Genomic DNA, 23,291 nt, shown 5'->3' with positions numbered 1-23,291 from the left:
ATTCAAGTAGGCCCACTGTTAAAGTATGACCATTTTTAGCTCAGTGTGACATTAGTTTAAAGAGCATTTTTATTCAGAGGAGAACCGGGGGCATGGCATGTAAGAGACATGTTATTAATTAGAGAGATGTGACTCAGCATCATTCCATATTATGGTTCTTTACAAGTTCTGTGATTTTAAGCGAAGCGTGCAGGAGTGAGGCTGAGTGAAGCGTTCAGGAGTGAAGCTGAGTGAAGCGTTCAGGAGTGAAGCTGAGTGAAGCGTTCAGGCGTGAAGCTGTGTGAAGCATTCAGGTGTGAAGCGGGCAGGAGTGAAGCTGAGTGAAGCGTTCAGGCGTGAAGCTGAGTGAAGCGTTCAGGTGTGAAGCTGAGTGAAGCGTTCAGGTGTGAAGCTGAGTGAAGCGTTCAGGAGTGAAGCTGAGTGAAGCGGGCAGGAGTGAAGCTGAGTGAAGTGTTTTGGAGTGAAGCTGAGTGAAGCGTGCAGGAGTGAAGCTGAGTGAAGCGGGCAGGAGTGAAGCTGAGTGAAGCGTTCAGGTGTGAAGCTGAGTGAAGCGGGCAGGAGTGAAGCTGAGTGAAGTGTTCAGGAGTGAAGCTGGGTGAAGCGGGCAGGAGTGAAGCTGAGTGAAGTGTTCAGGAGTGAAGCTGAGTGAAGTGTTCAGGTGTGAAGCTGAACGAAGCATGCAGGAGTGAGGCAGGGTGAGAGCCCCAGTTGGAGGGCTGACTAGCAGGGAGTGGGGTGGCTGAGGCTGGTGCAGAAGGGTCAGGTTACACACACAGCTGAGGTTTCAGTGAAGGGGCCCAGCCACCTTGGAGATCCAGCCCATCAGTACTGTTACTGTGTCGCTGGGATAGTGCCAAGAGGATGAATCTGATGTGAGTAAAGAGCTTGTTTGTGTGCTTGTTTGTTGGTGCTTGGTTGTCTGTTGTAGAGAAGAAGCTGTGTTTGTTTAAACCAAAATTATGCTTTTTGGATCCTTTGTTGTTACGTGTGTGTTATTGTCTTTAATCAAGTACTAGTACTTTGTCAACCATGTTCTTGTCAGAAATAATCAGTTAGATGAAATCAGTTGAACCCTCAGACAAAAGTTGATTATGCTTAACAGACACATGGTTCTGCAGACTGTTTTCCATTAGATCTCATGCTCTTCCAAGTGAAACTATTAGATTCATTCTAAATCTTTAGGATATCCTGTTACAATGGGAAAACAATGTTTATTTATAGATCTCTGCATGTGTCGGCAGGTAGCCTATAAAGAAACACCTTTATCAACATAAGAGGTCTCCAAATCATTACTCTGAATTGACCGAGGTGGACCAGAACATTTACTTGTGGGATCAGAACATTTTATTTTGTTAGTGAGGATGCTGAACGTGTCTTGGCCATATGTTGTCCAGCTGTCTCACACCCAGTTTTATAAGCAGAAGAGGTGTTTTTTAATAAGCAGAAGAGGTGTGTTTTCTACTTTACTGATTCTGTACACCTAGGACCACCCTGAAAGTTAAAATTGGTTAAGTGTGTGAGAGTTAAATAAAGGTCACATTTAAAAAATAAAAAAGTGTGTGAGTGTGATCTTGGTCAGTCCATGCAGTATATACAGGATGGAAAAATATGAGAGCAAATGTATGGTCTATACGTTGTACAGAATGTGATGGTATGACTGGTGCAGAGGTGCAGTGTTTGTTAACTTTATACTAAGGGCCCTGGTCTGGAATTTAACTCACACCTAATAGGTTCCAGGATGGATAGTTCTTTTTCTGGTGGGCGTGTGTACTCTCCTTGCTTTGTGTTTATGAAACCTTTTTCCACAGTGCCAGCAGATCCAACGTAGGAAAGATTAAGGAGATGGAACGTTTGTTACGAGAAGCCCAGGCTGACAAGCATCGACTCCTTGAGCACAAGGTAATGAAGCCTTCATAACTAAAACCATCTCTACTGTCCTTTTTGTGTGTGTTGACCATGCTGTAACTTTCTGTGTGTGGCGTGTATAGGAGCGTGAGATGGAGGTGCGTAGGCAGGCCCTGGAGGAGGAGCGGAGGAGGAGGGAGGACCTGGAGAAGAGACTACAGGAGGAGACCAGCAGGAGGCAGAAAATGATCGAGAGGGAGGTGAAGTTACGCGAGAAACAGAGGGCACAGGTGAGAGATCCAGAAAGGGATGGGCCAATAATCATAATACCAATCATTTCAGATGCATGGTAATTTAATTAGGCCATAGCTTTAAAATGCTTTTAAGCAACTATGACATTTGAAAGAAAAATGTCTATCAGATCTTTAGCTTTCAGGCATGGGCTCTACACAGACCAGACACCTCTGACCCCTGTCCCCAGGCCCGGCCGCTGACACGCTACCTCCCTCAGAGGAAGGATGACTTTGACCTCCATGGTCACATCGAGGCAGCTGGACACAACCCAGACAACTGCTACCACCTGGCCATCACAAATAAAACCTGCAGAGGGTTCCTGGTCAAGATGGGTGGTAAGATCAAGACCTGGAAAAAACGCTGGTTTGTCTTTGACCGGAACCGCAAGACCCTGGCCTACTACGCAGGTACCTTCTACTATCTCTCCCTCTCTTTCTCTCTCCTTCTTTTACTTCTGACATTCTCTCTCTCTCTCTCTCTTCTCTCTCTTCTATCTCTTCTCTCTCTCTTCTCTCTCTGTCTGTTGCAGCTGTAAATGGTAGATTAATCAGAGCACTGCAAGAAAAGCAGTGATGACATCATCACCATCAAGCTATGCTGTTTTACTCTGGAAATCTAGGAAGAGCTTTAATTCAAGTGTTTTTTGTTTCACCACCCATAAACATGGTCATTCCAGTGCTACAGTGTGTGCTCTCTTACAGACAAACATGAGGTCAAGATGAAAGGGGTCATATACTTCCAAGCTATAGAAGAGGTTTACTATGACCATTTAAAGAATGCACACAAGGTAAGGGACAAATTATATACACATTTAAAGTATTGAAGTATCCGTATTTTATGCTAAGAAACACATTTTTTTTAACTATAGTGACATTGCTTTTCTTTTTGCTCCGTCTTTTGCCCCCACCCTCCCTCCCTTCCAGAGCCCCAACCCATGTCTGACGTTTAGTGTGAAGACCCATGACAGGGTGTACTACATGGTGTCTCCCTCCCCTGAGGCTATGCGCATCTGGATGGACGTCATCGTTACAGGGGCGGAGGGATACATGCAATTCATGGTCTAAGCCAGTGGCGGCTGGTGATTGGCTGAATGCCCGGGGCGCGAGGTGGTTGGAATTGTCAACAAAGCAGCATGACATATGATGCCAAGTTTTCGAGCTACTGGTAGTTTCTTTGAGAAGATATATAAAGCAATCTGTGCATTTGAACAACAGCATAAATGACCACTGCTGCACATGCTGCCACTGTTTTGAACAGATTCGATTATACTATTTAGAATGAGAAGTAGGTCATGAACGAACGGGAACGTAACAAGCATGCAGATGCAGTAAGTGAAAACACATTATCTAACTGGTGTAATATAGCTAATATACTGTCACAAAGCATGATGCGCTAGCCAGTTCATTCTGAATATTTTCCATATTTCCGAGTTAGATATTAGTTTAGAAAGACTTGAAATTGGCATTGGAGCTAACTACCTAGTAAGTTACCAGATAGCTATAACTAGCTAGCTGCTTGTCAAAGGTAGATAACTGGTTAATTTTACAAAACAATCTACTAAACTATTTCTCAATGTTTCTAAAAATGGCTATCTGGCTTAATTAATTTGATGATGCTGTTTCAGTCCACACTACATGTCGCCCTGTCACCTACAAGAGAACCAAATGAACAACATGGGGGGAAACAATACAATTGGCCAGCCACCGTCATGCTTTTTTGTCCTACCAGATCCTCAATGAGAAAGTTCTAGCTAGTGTATCCCTCTGTCTTTCGACACTTGTTGGATGTAGATGTCAGGTCCCAGGCTCCAATGACCGTTATGGCTATTTATTTACAAGTTAATTACAATTCGATTGTTGCTTTAGCGCCATCTGTACTTGATAGAGCACACATCTGTACCTGATCTGGCGCGAGAGACTCATTGGGAGGGAGTCTAGAACAGACCCAGAAGTTCTGATAGAGCATGCATTTGAGCGCCACAGGACAGTCCATTAACTTTGTACTGTTATAATTTATGCTAAGAAATCCTGCGATTTCATTGGGGACGTTCCCCCTCATAGCAAATAATTGGCAAGACAATATAAGCAATGTTTGCATGGCATATGCACCGGCGAGGGACAGAGTAGTAAGTAACTGAACAGCTGTTTTTTTTTTAAAATAGGAACATGTACACATTTACTGCACTTTTATGAGCATTTAAAACATAATTCATGAATTATATAATATATACTGTATTTTTATATGAGTATTTTTTATACAAATATTTTTTGTTGACCAATCACAATTGGGGCACCGCCCCTAACGCCCTAATGGGCGGGCCGCTACTGGTCTAAACAATCCCCCATCCTGACCCCAGATTCTCAGATGACTAACAAACAGGGAATATACTCTCCTCCAGTCCCATCGGTGCCTAAAAGACAAAACAAGTTGACTGGTCAGGTTTGAGAACCTCTGTGACCTCAGCACAATACCCTTCTGGTTTTTAGCTTTGTAACCACTTTTATTTCCGTCTTACTTCAGTGAGCCCAGCTCTCTCCTCTTCCGGATTCAGCTGATGTAATGGTAATCTGATACTTCGCAGTCTAGCAGGGAAGGACTTCCTATGGAGGATTGGGTGCCCAGTGCCGCTTGTTCATTCGGAAAGGACTTACTCAGAAGATTCTGATACTTATCGCTTTACGTTTGGAGAGGAGCCTTTTGGCACCTTAACATGGTTTACCCTCATAATATTTCAGGACTGTTAATGACCCAGAGTCTATGTCTGAGGTGTATTATGTAGTCTGATAGGCTCACAGTGTACTAGAGATTACTGCCCATTCAGGACAAGATACTTCTCTTCCATTGTGGCATAGTGAGATTACACATCGAATCGAAACCTTTAAAGTAGAATATATTATTCATATTATTTATGAGTAGAATCATAGGATTGAGACTGCCATTGGATATAATATTATAATATATGCCATTTCACAGACGCTTTAATCCAAAGCGATTTACTGTCATGCATGAATGTATTTCACGTACGGGTAGTCCCGGGAATCAAACCCACTACCCTGGCGTTGCAAGGCCCATGCACTACCAATTGAGCTACAATTGAGCTAACGCCTCTACTTCTCTGGGTTGAGAAGAGGACCAGGGCCTGGTTTCCCAAAAGCATCTTAAGGCTCAATGGTTCTAAAGATGAATTTAGCCTTAAGATGCTTTTGGGAAACCGGGCCCAGATTGATTAAAGGAACACAAGCTGTCCCATCCTTTTCATCATCCAAATTGACCTGGCTGTTGATTGGTCAACCAAAACTCTCCCTCTGTTTTCCTTCCAGCTGGACAGTCTCTTTTGTCCCTCAAACACTCCCTCTCTCTCCGGGGCCAAACCCTCCAGAGACTGTCTAGCATCTGCACAGACTGAGAGGACAATATGTCCCTCCAGTGGAAAACCCAAGGTGATGCACATCACCGATGTGTGTCCTTTGTACCCTACTGTTGCTCAGGAACGTGGAGATAACAGGGGAAACCCTGAAACACCAAGGACTTGAAGGGTTTGAAAGTACCTCTCTCAGCACTATGTACCAAAGACATACCATGTCTGTATTTAATATGGAAATCATGGAAATGGAACCTTAAGGCTCCACAAAGGGCTACTTACCGGGTGTGGAAGACATTGACACTGTGTGTGTGTGTGTGTGTGTGTGTGTGTGTGTGTGTGTGTGTGTGTGTGTGTGTGTGTGCGTGCGTGCGTGCGTGCGTGCGTGCGCCATACAGCTAAAATAAGTTAGCAAAAACATTCCAGGGCACTTCCAGTACTAGTTCAAATGAAATGTTTTAATGGAGCGTGGCATTGTATATTGTGCCTTTATGTGAGTTGTGTTTTATGACATGTAGTGTAATATCATGCTGCCAGTGGGCTGGGTGCAGCTCCCTACCCGATTAATGGGCTCATTCATTTCTGAAAGTTTGAGAAGCGTTGCGTCGTGCCTAAGAACAGCCCTTAGCCGTGGTATATTGGCCATATATCACAAACCCAGAGGAGCTTATTGCTATTATAAACTGGTTACAAACGTAATTAGAGCAGAAAAAAGAAACGTTTTGTCATACCCGTGGTATACGGTCTGATATACCATGGCTTTCAGCCAATCAGAGTTCAGGGCTCAAACCACCCAGTTTATAATTTGGGTTAATACACAGTCGCTATAAACCTGTGCAGTACTTGGATATACTTACTACTTTTAAAATTACTTTTTGGGTCACAAATAATGGCACATTAATTTATATTAGTTTAATTTTCTTTTTGTTGTTTAACAAATATATGAATATTTGTCAGTAGTATGTGCATGTTGAACATACAAATCAGCTATTTGTGTGAAACCAAAGAGCAATGCAATCTGCAGTATTCTAGGGAGATATATGAAGTCATGGAAAAAAGAAAATGCGATTCTACTTATTTGACCCAGGTATCTTAGCTGATATATTTGTAATTATGACTGTGATTAAAAAAAGTTATGATAATTGTAAGATGTAATGATACTGAAATGGCTCCCTCATTCACCATGAACTCACAGGTAGAATGTAGTAGCAAGGTCCCTGACTGTCAATGAGGTGACTGCGGGAGTGCACACGAGACCAAAGGGACTTCTCTGACAGTGTTGCGGAGGTGACAGCAGGTTAGCTCACAGGGAATCTTTCACAGTGTTATGAAGGGGTGACTGACAAGCTCTCTGTGACCAGTTGTCTTTTAAAGGAGGATCCCCTATGTGCTCAGTCTGTGTGACTACACAATACGGGCACACTTTTCAGGTACTATCCATGTATAAGTTACCAAGGAAAAAATTCAACATATCTGCAACACTTTTAAGATGCATTTAAAATATATGTTTTGTATTTTTATATGAACAGTGTTATTGTTAATCCTGCATGTTTTTTAAACAAATGTAAGAATAAATCATATACGTTTACTAATTTGTTTCATGTTACTATTGTTATTCCACTATATTTATACTTCAGTCCTAAATATTTTGTCAAATATTGTATTGAGCGTGTTGCTCTAACAAGGAGAGGAAGTAACTTTGAGATCCAACTGCTACAAATGGAGGCTTACTGGATATCCTGTCTAAAAACATTGACCCCTAGTGGTCTGAATATTGACTTTGAACAATTCTCTCTTTTATGAACAAGTCTTATACATTTATATATTCTTTCTACAGCTTATTAGCGTACACCTAATATGTTCCCCCTGTTGATGATGCTTATTATGCATTCAGGTTGAACCAACAAATATGAAATGAACTAGGAAACAATTAAATATGTGAAATTGAATTCAACAATAATATATGTTGATGCTAATATTATGTACAATATTCAATTATGTTTCCATATGATAACAATAGCCTAATATATTTAATATGCCATGAACTATTATTTTTTGACAGTTTCACTCAATTGGTTCTAATTAACTTAATAATTATTGGTTGCACTAATTGCACTGTTTGTCTAAATAACCTGGTTCAAGCATTCTTGACGTCACCCTGAAGCAGGCAGAGTGATTCCGAGACATTGGTGATTTACACAATAAACGACTGGGAGTTGATAGATGGTGTGTGCAACTCTCCTTATTTTGATAGTTTATAGTTTATTCGCCGTTAGTCAGCACCTCCACATAAAATCATTTTTCTGGGTGTTGTGCCAGCTCATGTTTTTTATTCAAATATTGTAATGGTGAAAATATTCAACATGTATGGACCATAATCATGTTTTGTTGTATTTTATAGATTGTAGTGTAGCCAGTTAGTTATTAAGGTGTTATATGAAATGCAAAGTGTTCTGCTGCCTTTACACTAGCTAACTGTCTTCACTTGTGAACTAGTGACCTAATTTGCAAACTCCTACATGGCTCAGAGTATCCATCTGGTGCACACTAATTAGCCAATTTCTTTCTGCTTAACCACATACAGATGATACATTAGAGAATAATTGGTTGCTTGTTTTGGTGGAGATGAAGGGGGGGGGGGGGGGGGGTACCTGTCAAAAGTTTGGACACACCTACTCATTCAAGGGTTTTTCTTTACTTTTACTAGTTTCTACATTGTATAATATTATTGAGACATCAAAACTATGAAATAACACATATGGAATCACGTAATAACCAAAAAAGTGTTAATCAATTAAAAATATATTTTATTTTATTTAGAATTCAAGGCACGCTTAACCAGCATGGCTACCACAGCATGCTGCAGCGATACGCCATCCCATCTGGTTTGCGCTTGTGCGACTATCATTTGTTTTTCAACAGGACAATGACCCAAAACACACCTCCAGGCTGTGTAAGGGATATTTGACCAAGGAGAGTGATGGAGTGCTGCGTCAGATGACCTGGCCTCCACAATCACCTGACCTGAACCCAATTGAGATGGTTTGGGATGAGTCGGACCGCAGAGTGAGGGAACAGCAGCCAACAAGCGCTCAGCATATGTGGGAACTCCTTCAAGACTGTTGGAAAAGCATTCCAGGTGAAGCTCAAATCTCAAAATATAGAATCTGTTTAACACTTTTTTTGGTTACACATGATTCCATATGTGTTATTTCATAGTGTTGATGTTTTCACTATTATTCTACAATGTAGAAAATAGTCAAAATAAAGAAAAACCCTGGAATGAGTACGTGTGTCCAAACTTTTGACGGGTACTGTACATCTAGACCACTCCCCCCTACTCTCACAGCCCTTTCATTGGTTGACCTAGTGGGGTTGGCATGGAGATACTGGAAATTAAGCATGCTAAATTAGCTTCAAAAGGAGTACATCCTTTCTCTTGAGGCAGACGCAGACGAGCACACACATACACACTGTACTTTGAATTGCCCAAGTGCATTGTGGGGATGGTAAATTGTGTAACATCTGGGGCAGGAGGGTGGTTGGTAGAACTACATTGACTAGCTGGTTAAGAATGTAAAGAGTCAGCTTTATGTTCCTGTACAGCCTGACAGAATCAGCATGTCTTATACCATACTAAAATACATAGTTTATCATCATAGTATTCAACATTTAAGCAACGTGACAGTAAAACTATGGTAAATAGCAGGCAACAAAGGTTATCGTTCAGTGCATTGTTTACATGTATGTGCTCGGATAGAGGCGTATGCACCGTATTCTCATGGAAAATCTCATCTCCAATTTCAGGAGGCCTTATAATACATGCATAATGAGCGTATCACTGACATTGTAAACCCTCTCTCACCTTTGGCAATGGCTTCCATCTGTCCCATTGTCATGTATACATACAGTGACTGAAGAGAGAGAGAAACACTACTACAGAGACTCAAACTACAGAGACTCAAATTAAAGAAACTCAAACTACAGAGACTTAAATTGATCTGTGCTCATTATAATCCCAGATTTTTCTTTGCCCCCATCATCAACATTTCCAGTGAAAATCCATAATTATCTGTCATGAATGCCTTTATTGTCTCTGTGGCTGACCTCTGACCTCCCTGCTCGACCTAGCTAACACTCTACAGGCAACTCCTTTCTGCCTTACACCATCTCGCTACCAAACAATCTGCCAGTGTAGACATTCCATGTTCCTATCTATCGCATACTCCACTTCATATTATCCAGAACAACTCCACTCGATCCTTTGAAACAAAGGTTACTTACACCTGATTCTGTCCCACCCAGCCTCTCTCATGTCCTGCTTGCCTCGTAGATAGATAGAGCCTGGGGAGGATATTGTTCTATTTTAGCAGGGAGAGATGTTTTCACAGTCCTGATGTCTAATTCAGTATCTCATGCTTTTCCTGTGAAACGGCAACTGCTCTCTTCTCTGCTCAGGGTCTCTGGCTTCACTTAGTGAACAGAGCTGTGTTTGTGCAGCCTGCCTTGCGCTTCATCTATAATTATAAACTGGGTGGTTCGAGCCGTGAATGCTGATTGGCTGACAGCCGTGGGTATGACAAAACATTTATTTTTACTGCTCTAATTACGTTGGCAATCAGTTTATAATAGCAATAAGGCACCTCAGGGGTTTGTGGTAAATTTTGCCAATATACCACGGCTAAGGGCTGCGGCATGCCTAAGAACAGCCCTTAGCCGTGGTATATTGGCCAAATACCACACCCTCTCCGGCCTTATTGCTTAAATATCCATCCTTTATTTCTCGCTCCTTTTGCTAAACGACTAGCCGCCGATCACCAGGTCAGTGGGTTTGGAGCATGGCAGAACGCTGCTCTACAGAGATTGGACCATCCCGGTGCACAGTCATCATTATAATGCCTACAGGATATGGTAGCGGGCCAGGAGGTTAGTTAAAGGACCGGAAGACTGCCTCTTTCCCATGCTGTCCTCTCTTCGTCCCTCCCCTCCTCTGTTCTAATGGTGTCAGGCCTAACATAATGTCACTGCAGACTGTTTTGGGGTGGAATGGTTTGTCACCACGCCATTGAGCCCTACCCTCACTGCTGATACTGTCTCTTACTCATGCATACTGTATGAACATGCACATGCTATTGATCCTCAGGACCCACATTGACGTATCCCTCCATGCTGCCTCTACATCCTCAGGACCCACATTGACGTATCCCTCCATGCTGCCTCTACATCCTCAGGACCCACATTGACGTATCCCTCCATGCTGCCTCTACATCCTCAGGACCCACATTGACGTATCCCTCCATGCTGCCTCTACATCCTCAGGACCCACATTGACTTATCCCTCCATTCTGCCTCTACATCCCCAGGACCCACATTAACTTATCCCTCCATGCTGCCTCTACATCCTAAGATGCACATGAAATGAAGTTACACAATGTGTCATTTATCTCAGCTTAAGATAGGCATAGCAATTCCTTAGGTATGTAATGTGACAGATAGACACGGTGGGTCGAAGAGTGTGTATGCAAATCCTTATGCCATCTGTTAAAATAAAGCTGACATTTATCTCCATCAGCTAACTGCATCGTGTGTGTGCATATCCCTATGCTATCTATTCAGATGAAGCTGCTTCAGACGCTGTGCTGTTGTTCAACAAATACTGCATCATAGTCACACGTTACTGAAAACAGCAGTTGTGAAATGGATCCTTGACATCACACTCAGAGATATCTAGGGTCATTTTAAGGTGACTTACGTACAGTGTACTCACATTGTTTTATTGATTAAATAGGAAACATAGATCATGTATAAACACAAATATTGTCCTCATCTGAGCATGACTACCGCTTTTTTTATTTATACCTATTTTACCAGGTAATTTGACTGAGAAAACATTATCATTTACAGCAACGACCTGGGGAATAGGTATATATTGGTGGAATTGGAAAGGGATGCACCCTTCCAAAATCTGAAGCATTCAGCATCTACTCAGTGTAACTCAAACTTCACAGGGTCCGTTATACAGGCTTACCCCCTGTCCAAGCTTTCCATAGGGGCCGTCCCATCCATAATGAACTCCATCCAGAGCAACAGTCTTTCCCAAAGTACACAGTGTGATTGATTGTTATTTATGAGCAGGCAGCTAGGCAGGGTCTGTACAGTTCCACACAATGTAAATAAAAAACATGGAGAAAAGTAGGAAGAGTCGTCTGGCTCTTATTGCCGTACATCCAGAGATGTTACAGGATACTGGTTTGTTTGTTGCGTTTCGTCAGAGGTGTGGACCCTCTCTTGGCACGAAGGGCTACAGTATCACTTATCAAAAGAAAAAGAAAACAGGATTTTTAGACAGTTATTCAAAAAGAGGGAGTAACAAAAGATAAAAAGTATTGTAGAAAAAGTAGATTTTTCCCTCTGATAGTCAGTAGGAAAAAAGCACCCTTAAGAATGTCTCTCTCTTCCATGTGTTGTTGCTTCTGACCTTGGTATGCTACTGTACCGTGTCCCCTTTAATGATACATCCCAAAGAAACGTTGTTGTGACCGTCCTCCTCAACCACCATCTTATCCCAGTTTGAGATTAGCCCTGAACCTTGGCTGAATGCATCTGTCAAGTTGGCACAATACAAGGGAGCCATGGTCATTACTCCGGTTCCCAGGGGAGATGTGTTGTTGTTCTTCAGCCTCCATGTTAGTGTTGCTCTGAAGCTGTTGTTGGTGTGGATAAGTAAAGAGACTACAGCGATGTGGGATAGAGAGCCATTTGAGAATGTCATGAAGATGATCCAGAGCAAAACAATTATTGGACTGTCTTTGTAAATATACAGGGCAAAGGGTGCCCATGTGATAATGTTAAAATAATGATTTTGAGTGAAAGCAACCATTTGAATGTTTATGTTTGAAGCAGTCTCTTAGCATTATTTTCTGATTTGAGTGCTGGCAGCTGTGGTGGCTGTGAGCTTATTGCCAATCCTGCGGACAGGAACCTTGGACAAAGGTATCTTGGAGCGCGGGAGATCCTTAGCTCCTTGGGGGACAGGGATATTGCACTGGACTCCCAGCTTGACAGGTATCTTGGAGTCACGTGGTATACCCCTGTAGACTGTGGGTTGCCGGAGCTGGCGACTCTCCTCCGGGCTATGTTTTACAGGGGACAGGCTGGCCTCAACTTCGGCTTCAGCAGAGGAGTTACTAATTGTGTCCTTGCTGACTCCGTGCCGTAAGCTAGGGGGTTGATTCCCCTCTTCCAGCCCTGTAATAGGTGGGTCCCAGCACCCCTTGTGGTCAGTGGGCTGACTCTCACGGAGTGGCAACTTCCTGCCTCCACCACAGACAGGGATCTTACTGAGCCCTGCTGCCCTCATTGGGCGCGTCTTCTTCTCTGTGGGGGGGCCCTGGGGGACCATGTGTATCTCATTCTGTGTAACATGACGTTTCTCTTCTCTCTTGGGTGAATTTTTCCAGGCACCCCGCACATCCATGCCGTTTGGACTCGTCATGTCCTCTCCTCTATTCAGAGAGGCCCTACGCTCACAACCCTTCACCTGATCAGAGGCAAGGGGTGTACCCTGCAGAGGGAGAGGGGTGAGAACAGGAGAGGGCATAGAGGAAGGGACTGGGGCAGGGGCAGAGACAGGGGTTGTCTTAGACATAGGGACTGGAGTTGTGGTAGGGGCAGGGGTAGGGAAAGGAGGAGTCTTAGACATAGGGATTGGTGTTGGAGTAGGGGCAGGGAGAGCCTTTGAGTCCGTTAGAATTGAAGAGGGGGTTTGTACAGGGGCAGGGCTAGTGACTGAGGCTGGCACTGGAACCGGAATAAAGGGAATTTTAAATGCTGAGCTCAGGACAGCCATAGGATAAAAGGATGTTAGGGAAGGAGGTGCGGTAATGGAATCCAGACATGGGGCAGAGTTCATTTTGGGTGGTGGGGTAGAGGTAAAAGTGGCTGGGATGGTTACAGGAGCTGGCTTGGATAAGGTTACTACTGGAGCAGGTGGGGATGAGGTTACTACTGGAGCAAGTGTGGATGAGGTTACTACTGGATCAGGTGGGGATGAGGTTACTACTGCAGCAGGAGGTGGGGATGAGGTTACCACTGGAGCAGGAGGTGGGGATGAGGTTACTATAGGGGCTGGAGGTGGGGATGAGGTTACCATTGGAGCAGGAGGTGGGGATGACGTTAAAACTGGAGCAGGAGGTGGGGATGAGGTTACCACTGGAGCAGGTTTGAAAGTAGAGGTAGCAGTGATGCCAATAGGGTCAGGGTTTGGGGTGGATTTTGTTGTTGGTGGAGGGGAGGGTTTTGTTAAAGGGGTGGGGCTTGATTTGGTGGTAGGGCTAGTGATAGTTGTGGACATAGTTGAGAGTTTGGTTGTCACAATAGGGTTAGGTTCAGGTTTTATCGACCAGCTGGTAGGTTCAGGTTTGGTTGTAGGGGTAAAAGTGGAGGTAGGTTTGGTAGTAGGGGCAGAGGAAGGGGTAAGCATTGGGATAGGGGTTGTACTAGATGAATAAGTAGCAGTAGGAGCAGGGGTTGGTATAGGGGAAGGGGCGGATTTGGCTGAAAGAGTAGTTGAGGTTCTCTCTCCAGCCACAGCTCCCTTGGTCCCAGGTCCGGTTCCGACAGTGGTGCTGGCTTTGCCCCACTCTGCCTCCACTTCAGCAGTGATGTCTCCACATCCGGTCAGCGAGTCGAAGCTTATCAGAGAGGAGATGTCTGCAAGCAGCGACCTCAGACGATCCACAGCAGGATCCAACAGTGGTGGTTCAGTGGTGGGCAGAGGCGACGCTACATCCTCATTAGATCCAGTGACATTGTATGTAGCCGCTGAGAGAGACGTTGTCTCTGGTGGGACAGAGGCTGAGCTCTCCTGCACTGTGGGGCTCTTGGATGAAACAGGGGACTCTTGTCCAGACTCAGGTTCTGGGACATCCAGGCTGTGAGGCGCAGGTCTGGGGGTCAAAGTCATGTCCTCCTTGATGATCTCCATGCTGATTGTACAGGACGACATGAGGAGAGGGCTCTGAGGGGTATCGGCCTCGTCGCTGGCCTCCTCTCGCTGGTTCCATCCCATACTGCCGAAGATTCCTTTCAAGCCCCGACGCTGGCGTATTGTTGGCTGAGACTCTGTACGGAACCTCCGGTCTACTCCTCCTTGTCGGCTGCGCTGCAGCTTCATCAGGAAGCTAAGGGATTTGGCGGAGGTCATGGAGGAGATGGAGGGAAGGTCGGCAGAAGGGATGGAGGGATTTCCATTATCACCCAGGGGCTCCTCCTCTGGTTCCTGCTCCTCTCTCTGACTCACCTCTGGTTCCTGCTCATTTTCCGGCTCCTTGTCCTTCTCCAGCTCCGACTCTGCTGCCACGGACTCCGTTAATCCGTCCACTGTCTTGCTCCTGGTGATAGGTGACTTGTTGTTCCCCTCGCCTTTGCCACGTATGGAGAAGATGCTGCCTGGCTTGCGCTTCCCAAACAGCTTGAAGGCTTTTCTGATTTTTCCAGGAGGCTGGGGCTCGCATGGCGAGGGTTCGCTACTCTCCGACTGTACATCCATTTTGAATCTCTATATTCCTGTCTGTTGTTATCTTCCTATTTCGTGCTCTATTTCTCTCACCCACCTATAGCTAACTGAACATTTACCATTATTTTCTCGTACCTTACGCTTTTTCCCGTCTCTGCAGACTGGCTGTGCTTCAATTGCTTGCAGTATGTTTCTCTCTCCTCTCTCTATCCCTCCCTTTGCCTATCTCTCCCCTCCAGCTCTTTCTCCTCTATTTCGCCCTCACATGCCCCTCCCATCTCCCTATCCCCTTTTTCTCTGGCTGCTCCTGCAGGTCTCCATGGCAACTGAGGGGCTGAGCAGCTTTCGTCAGTGATGGAGCAGAGCCAGAGGCTTTCATCATCCCACCCCAGACACCACTCTCGTCTTTCTTACTCTTTCTCTATCGCTGATACCCCCCTCCTCTCTCTATCTCTCTGTCTATTTTTGTTTACAACTCTGTCTGAGTTTCATGTCCCCTGTGTTGTTACGTATGCATTTTACCTGTTTTATGTTTATGTGTCTGTCTTTGCCTGTAAATGCAGCGTGTCATTCCTGACTTGTTAAGCATGTAGGGCTATATTTATTCATTGATTTTAAGAGTGCATGTGGCATGTGTTTGCCTGTAAATGCTCCCTCCCAACACAAACCTCCACTGCCTTGACCTCTCCAACAGCTCCAACAACAATCAAGATCAGGGACGATGACAAACAAGCCTTTCGTATTAATTACATAAATCCAATTGAATAAAACATGGTGCCATTCCTGACAGATTCATGTCCCACATATAGGATTTGTGTAAATCTGGAAAATTCGGATTTGAGGGGAATGTGGAATTTGAGAACTATTAAAGCTCTAATGTACTTATGTTGCACATTATTGCTAAATAGCATAGAGCTCTGTCTGGGCTGAGCATGTAGTCTCTGAGAGGATCTTTCCTTCTATATCGCCTGGAAGCAGAGAACTCATTTTCTCTCACTCTCTCACACAAATGAACATACACACACACGCGCGCACATACATATTCTAATGGAATTCATTATGCACTCAGAGAGCTTGTTGCCATCCTATCCAACACAGTTTCTTGAGTGTGATTCCACCCTCTTCCATCTTCATTATCTCGCCTCATTTTTGCGTCATTCCTCAATTTCTGTTTTTACATGCCTCTCTCCTCCACTCCTTCCCATTTGAGTAATTCAGCAGACACTTTTATCCACGGCGAATTAGTTAGTGCATTCATCTTAAGATAGCTAATTGAGACAACCACATATCAGTCATAGTAAGTACACTTTTCCTCATTAAAGAAGTTAGCAGTATAATTATAGCTAGTAGCAAAAGACGAGTGCAAAGTTTTTACTCCATCACTCTACCCTGGTCTCCATCTTCCACATCCACCTCTCTACCCTCACTCCATCTTTCACATCCATCTCTCTACCCCGGTCTCCATCTTTCACATCCACCTCTCTACCCCGGTCTCCATCTTTCACATCCACCTCTCTATCCTGGTCTCCATCTTTCACATCCATCTCTCTACCCCGGTCTCCATCTTTCACATCCACCTCTCTACCCCGGTCTCCATCTTTCACATCCATCTCTCTATCCTGGTCTCCATCTTTCACATTCACCTCTCTATCCTGTCTCCATCTTTCACATTCACCTCTCTATCCTGGTCTCCATCTTTCACATCCACCTCTCTACCCCGGTCTCCATCTTTCACATTCACCTCTCTATCCTGTCTCCATCTTTCACATTCACCTCTCTATCCTGGTCTCCATCTTTCACATCCACCTCTCTACCCCGGTCTCCATCTTTCACATTCACCTCTCTATCCTGTCTCCATCTTTCACATTCACCTCTCTATCCTGGTCTCCATCTTTCACATCCACCTCTCTATCCTGGTCTCCATCTTTCACATTCACCTCTCTATCCTGGTCTCCATCTTTCACATCCACCTCTCTATCCTGGTCTCCATCTTTCACATTCACCTCTCTATCCTGGTCTCCATCTTTCACATCCACCTCTCTTCCCCGGTCTCCATCTTTCACATCCACCTCTCTACCCCGGTCTCCATCTTTCACATCCACCCCTCTATCCTGGTCTCCATCTTTCACATCCACCTCTCTATCCCGGTCTCCATCTTTCACATCCACCTCTCTACCCGGTCTCCATCTTTCACATCCACCTCTCTACCCCGGTCTCCATCTTTCACATCCACCTCTCTATCCTGGTCTCTATCTTTCACATCCACCTCTCTACCCGGTCTCCATCTTTCACATCCACCTCTCTACCCCGGTCTCCACCTTTCACATCCACCTCTCTATCCTGGTCTCCATCTTTCACATCCACCTCTCTATCCCGGTCTCCATCTTTCACATCCATCTCTCTACCCCGGTCTCCATCTTTCACATCCACCTCTCTACCCCGGTCTCCATCTTTCACATCCACCTCTCTACCCTGTCTCCATCTTTCACATTCACCTCTCTACCCTCACTCCATCTTTCACATCCACCTCTCTACCCCGGTCTCCACCTTTCACATCCACCTCTCTATCCTGGTCTCCATCTTTCACATCCACCTCTCTATCCTGGTCTCCATCTTTCACATCCACCTCTCTACCCTGTCTCCATCTTTCACATCCACCTCTCCATCCTGGTCTCCATCTTTCACATCCACCTCTCTACCCTCACTCCATCTTTCACATCCACCTCTCTACCCCGGTCTCCATCTTTCACATCCACCTCTCTATCCTGGTCTCCATCTTTCACACCCACCTCTCTACCCTCACTCCATCTTTCACATCCACCTCTCTATCCCGGTCTCCATCTTTCACATCCACCTCTCTACCCTCACTCCATCTTTCACATCCACCTCTACCCCGGTCTCCATCTTTCACATCCACCTCTCTATCCTGGTCTCCATCTTTCACATCCACCTCTCTATCCTGGTCTCCATCTTTCACATCCACTTCTCTATCCTGGTCTCCATCTTTCACATCCACCTCTCTATCCTGGTCTCCATCTTTCACATCCATCTCTCTATCCTGGTCTCCATCTTTCACATCCACCTCTCTACCCTGGTCTCCATCTTTCACACCTTTCTCGCTCCTCTTTTCCGCTTTATTCATTCAGACTTCAAGTACTACTTTCACCAGAACACTTTAGTATCAGGATAAGTTAAGACCCAGATGCAGACAGTCTCAAAGTAACAATGTTTATTACAGCAACAGGAGAAAAGGTACAAGACGGCAGGCTCAGGGTAAGGTCAGACAGAGGTCGATAATCAAGATACGTGATGCAAAGGTACAGGACGGCAGGCAGGCTCAGGGGCAAGCAGAGTGGTCAGGAGGGTGGGCTCAGGGTCAGGACAGGCAAGGGTCAAAAACCAGGAGGAAGAGAGCAGAGAGACTGGGGAAAAGCAGGAGCTGATACAAAAATGCTGGTTGACTTGACAAACAAGACGAACTGGCAACAGACAAACAGAACACAGGTATAAATACACAGGGGATAATGGTGAAGATGGGAGACACCTGGAGGGGGGTGTAGACAATCACAAGGACAGGTGAAACAGATCAGAGCATGACAGTACCCCCCCCCCCCCCCCCCCCCTCCAGGGGCGCCACCTGGTGTCCTACCTGGGTGCATACCTGGTTGACTGGGGTGCCGGTGGTGAAAGTTGTTGATGAGGGCCGGGTCCAGGATGTTTTTAGCAGGGACCCAGCAACTCTCCTCCAGGCCATAACCCTCCCAGTCAACCAGGTACTGGAAACCCCTGCCCCGTGGTCGAACACTCAGGAAGCGTCTCACCGTGTATGCCGGATAGCCATCGATGACACGGGGAGGAGAGGTGGGCCTGGAAACAGAAGACAAAGGGCTGTGAGACACGGGCTTAATCCTAGACACATGGAAAGTAGGGTGAATACGGAGGGTACGGGGTAACAGAAGACGAACAGCAGTGGGGCAAAAAGAGATGGGGAACGGGCTTGAAACGGGGGAAAGTTTACGGGACTCCACCCGGATGGGCAGGTCCCGGGCGGAGAGCCATACCTTCTGCCCGAAACGATACTGGGGAGCCGGGGTCTGATGGCAATCCGCTTGTCGTCGATACCTGGATGTGGTCTTGAGGAGGGCCGACCGGGCTCTCCTTCAGGTACGACGACAACGGTGGACAAACATCTGGGCAGAAGGAATTCCTGCTCAGGGAAGAGCGGGGGCTGATACCCCAGGGAATACTCAAAAGGAAATAGCCCGTGGCAGAGCAGGGAAGGGTGTTGCGGCCGTACTCAACCCATACCAGTTGCTAACTCCAGGTGGTAGGGTTGGCAGAGACCAGGCAGCGAAGAGTAGTCTCCAGATCCTGGTTGGCTCGCTCCGACTGGCCATTGGACTGGGGGTGGAATCCGGAGGACAGGCTGGCCGACAACCCAATGAGGGTGCAGAATGCCTTCCAGAACCGAGAAGAGAACTGAGGGCCCCGGTCAGAGACCATGTCGACCGGCAGTCCATGGAGAAGGAAGACGTGCTGCACCCTGAGCTGGGCCGTCTCCTTGGCAGATGGTTGTTTGGGGAGAGGAATGAAGTGGGCGGCCTTGGAAAACAGATCCACCACAGTCAGGATGGTGGAGTTGCCATCAGATGGGGGAAGACCCGTGACAATGTCCAGGGAGATGTGGGACCAGGGACGGGGAGGGACAGGCAGAGGTTGGAGGAGACCATCAGGAGCTTGTCAAGGAGTCTTGTTTTGTGCACACACTGTGCAAGTGGCAACGAATACAGAGATGTCAGGGACCAAGGTTGGCCACCAAAAGCGTCGTCGCACAAAAGCCAGGGTCCGGTGGGAGCCCGGGTGGCAGGCCAGTCTAGAGGAGTTGGCCCACTCCAGGACTGCGGAGCGGACTGCGTCAGGCACTAACACCCGGTTTAACACCCCCCCCCCCCCCCCCCCCCCGAGGTTCGGCTGGGACCACTGTGCCATTACGGCACGACAGTGCATCCGGCTTGACATTCTTGGATCCCGGACGATAGGAGAGGGAGAAGTTGAACCGTGTGAACAGCAGGGCCCATCAAGCTTGCCTGGAGTTGAGACGTTTGGCGGTGCGGAGATACTCAAGATTTTTGTGGTCGGTCTATACGATAAACGAGTGTTGCGCCCCTTCAAGCCAGTGCCTCCATTCCTCCAACTCCATCGGCCTCCACCACAAACTGACGGGAGGGGTCTGGATGAACCAGGATGGGAGCAGTGGTGAAGCAGTGTTTGACATCCCGGAATGCCCGGTCCGCAGCAGGGGACCACGTGAACAGGACCTTGGGAGAGGTGAGTGCTTACAGGGGGGAAGCCATGGTACTGTATCCCCGGATGAAGCAAGGATAGAAGTTGGCGAACCCCAGGAAACGTTGCAGCTGCGCCCTGGACGAAGGCTGGGGCAATCCACCACAGGCCTCACATCCCAGGATCCATCTGGACACTCCCAGCTGAGATGATGTACACCCAGAAAGGGGATGGTGGAGCGATGGCACCCGTAGGTTGATGGGAGTGGTGATATGAGTGACCCGGCCTATAGACCGCCCGTCCAGTGCTTTAACATCCATGAGAGTGGAGAGAGGCTGAGAGGGGATGTTCAGCTCAGAAGCCAGGGTAGCATCCAAAAAACTCTCATCTGTCCCAGAGTCAATGAGGACCCGAAAAGATTTAGACTGGTTTCCCCACAGCAGAATGGCATGGACAGGGGTGTGAGCAAGAGAAGCAGGAGTACTCACTCCTACCAGTGAGCCTGATCTCTTTAAAGGACAAGAGGACACAAAATTACCAAGAGTCCCGCAATACAGACAACTCTTTGTGTCAATCCTGTATTGCCGTTCCGCTGGAAATAGCCCAGCTCTACCTAGTTGCATAGGCTCGGGAACCGTTGACTCAGCCGTCTTCGACGACTCTCAGGGAAGGTCAGGAAGCCTCGGGTTCTCTTGGCAACGGGATCGTCGGGGACTTCCGGGATGACTCGGATGCAAAGTGGAATCCCTGGACGTGTGAGCGAAGTCGCCCCCATCAATTCGGATGGTCAAAGCGATGAGGGAATCGAGATCCGTAGGTAACTCCCGAGCAGCAAGCTCGTCCTTGACCTCCTCCGAGACGCCTAGCAGGAACATATCTAACAGTGCTTCCTGGTTCCAAGCACTCTCCGCTGCCAACTTTCGAAAATCCACCACAGTCGGCCACAATACAGGAGTCCTGCCGAAGCTGAATTAGCTTCCGAGCAGCTTCTCTCCCGGAGAACGGGGTGTAAAAAACCTTCACTTCTCCCACGAATCCCTCCAGACTAACGCATATGGCCGGCTGCTTCCCATACAGCAGTAGCTCACGTGAAAGCCCTCCCGGACATCCACGTGATGAGATGGTAAGATAGCCTGAGGGGAAAGAGGAGGGCTGAAGCTCGAAAATGAGGGCACACTGAGCTAGAAGAAATGCCCGACAGATGCTCTACTCTCCATTGAAGCGTTCCGGGGGGAGGTAAACGGTGCTCCCGAGAAGGTGGAGTGATCGATGAGACGGCGCTGCTAGCAGCTGGGTTTCTGAGCGGCTGTGGGGTTACCACCGTGGTAGGCTGCCTCCCAGACAAACTGAGGAATTGCTTCAGCAAACTGTCCAATGCCCGGTCATGGCGTTCAGCCAACTCATTAAATAGTACCCGCAAAACACCAGTCTCAACATCAACAGTGAGGAGGTGACTCTGGGATGCTGGCCTTCTAGGCAGAGTTCCTCTGTCCAGTGTCTGTGTTCTTTGCCCATCTTAATCTTTTCTTTTATTGGCAAGTCTGAGATATGGCTTTTTCTTTGCAACTCTGCCTAGAAGGCCAGCATCCCGGAGTCACCTCTTCACTGTTGACATTGAGACTGGTGTTTTGCAGGTACTATTTAATGAAGCTGCCAGTTGAGGACTTGTGAGGCGTTTGTTTCTCAAACTAGATACTCTAATGTACTTGTCCTCTTGCTCAGTTGTGCACCAGGGCCTCTCACTCCTCTTTATATTCTGGTTAGAGCCAGTTTGCGCAGTCCTTTGAAGGGAGTGGTACACAGCGTTGTACGAGATCTTCAGTTTCCTGGCAATTTCTTGCATGTAATAGCCTTAACTTCTCAGAACAAAAATAGACTGACGAGTTTCAGAAGAAAGTTCATGGTTTGGGCCATTTTGAGCCTCTAATCGAACCCACAAATGCTGACGCTCCAGATACTCAACTAGTCTAAAGAAGGCCAGTGTTATTGCTTCTTTAATAAGCACAACAGTTTTGCCATTGGAACACAGGAGTGATGGTTGCTGATAATGGGCCTCTGTACACCTATGTAGATATTCCATAAAAATAATTTTCCGTTTCCAGCATCAATAGTAATTTACAACATTACAATGTCTACACTGTATTTCTGATCGATTTGATGTTATTTTAATGGACAAACAATTCTTCCAAAAACAAGGACATTTCTAGGTGACCCCAAACTTTTGAACGGTAGTGTACATATCCCAACCAGAAGCCATGGATTACAGGCAACATTCGCACTGAGCTAAAGGGTAAAGCTGCCGCTTTCAAGGAGCGGGACTCTAACCCGGAAGCTTATAAGAAATCCCGCAAAGCCCTTCGACGAACCATCAAACAGGCAACGCATCAATACAGGACTAAGATTGAATCGTACTACACTGGCTCTGACGCTCGTCAGATGTGGCAGGGCTTGCAGCTATTACAGACTACAAAGGGAAGAACAGCCGAGATCTACCCAGTGACACGAGCCTACCAGACGAGCTAAATAACTTCTTTGCTCACTTCGAGGCAAGTAACACTGAAACATGCATGAGAGCACCAGCTGTTCTGGACGACTGTGATGGATTACCAGGATGTGTACTCCGAGCATGTGCTGACCAACTTGCAAGTGTCTTCACTGACATTTTCAACCTCTCCCTGTCTGAGTCTTTAATACCAACATGTTTCAAGCAGACCACCATAGTCCATGTACCCAAGAACACTAAGGTAACCTGCCTAAATGACTACAGACCGGTAGCACCCACGTCTGTAGCCATGAAATGCTTCGAAAGGCTGGTCATGGCTCACATCAACACCATTATCCCAGAAACACTAGACCCACTACAATTTGCATACCAGATCCACAGATGATGCAATCTCTATTGCACTCCACACTTCCCTTTCCCACCTGGACAAAATGAACACCTATGTGAGAATGCTATTCATTGACTACAGCTCAGTGTTCAACACCATA

The 23,291-nt window shown here is 46.4% G+C and overlaps 2 protein-coding genes across 5 annotated transcripts in view; one reads left to right on the top strand and one right to left on the bottom strand.

Moving 5' to 3' along the window:
- LOC129863409 (pleckstrin homology-like domain family B member 2) overlaps positions 1–7,092 on the top strand; it is a 38,179-nt gene extending 31,087 nt beyond the window's left edge. For all 4 annotated transcript variants that reach the window (XM_055935377.1, XM_055935376.1, XM_055935375.1 and 1 more), the window contains 5 exons: positions 1,809–1,899; positions 1,989–2,135; positions 2,327–2,546; positions 2,841–2,926; positions 3,063–7,092. In XM_055935377.1, coding sequence (XP_055791352.1) covers positions 1,809–1,899; positions 1,989–2,135; positions 2,327–2,546; positions 2,841–2,926; positions 3,063–3,203 — 685 coding nt within the window. In that variant the 3' untranslated portion in view covers positions 3,204–7,092. The remainder of the gene's footprint in view (positions 1–1,808; positions 1,900–1,988; positions 2,136–2,326; positions 2,547–2,840; positions 2,927–3,062) is intronic.
- Positions 7,093–11,233: 4,141 nt separating this feature from the next.
- LOC129863411 (APC membrane recruitment protein 2-like) lies at positions 11,234–15,284 on the bottom strand. The gene has a single exon (XM_055935379.1). The coding sequence runs from the start codon at positions 15,048–15,050 to the stop codon at positions 12,414–12,416; it is 2,637 nt and encodes an 878-aa protein (XP_055791354.1). The 5' UTR covers positions 15,051–15,284; the 3' UTR covers positions 11,234–12,413.
- Positions 15,285–23,291: the final 8,007 nt, after the last annotated feature.

This window comes from Salvelinus fontinalis, chromosome 10 (genome assembly GCF_029448725.1).
Source record: "Salvelinus fontinalis isolate EN_2023a chromosome 10, ASM2944872v1, whole genome shotgun sequence".
NCBI classification, from domain to species: Eukaryota; Metazoa; Chordata; class Actinopteri; order Salmoniformes; family Salmonidae; genus Salvelinus; species Salvelinus fontinalis.
The sequence above is the reverse complement of the archived record's forward strand: the minus strand, read 5'-3'. Positions and strand labels throughout refer to the sequence as shown.

Coding starts and splice junctions, on each gene's coding strand:
- LOC129863411 (XM_055935379.1), bottom strand. CDS start 15,050: ATGGATGTACAGTCGGAGAGTAGCGAACCCTCGCCATGCGAGCCCCAG.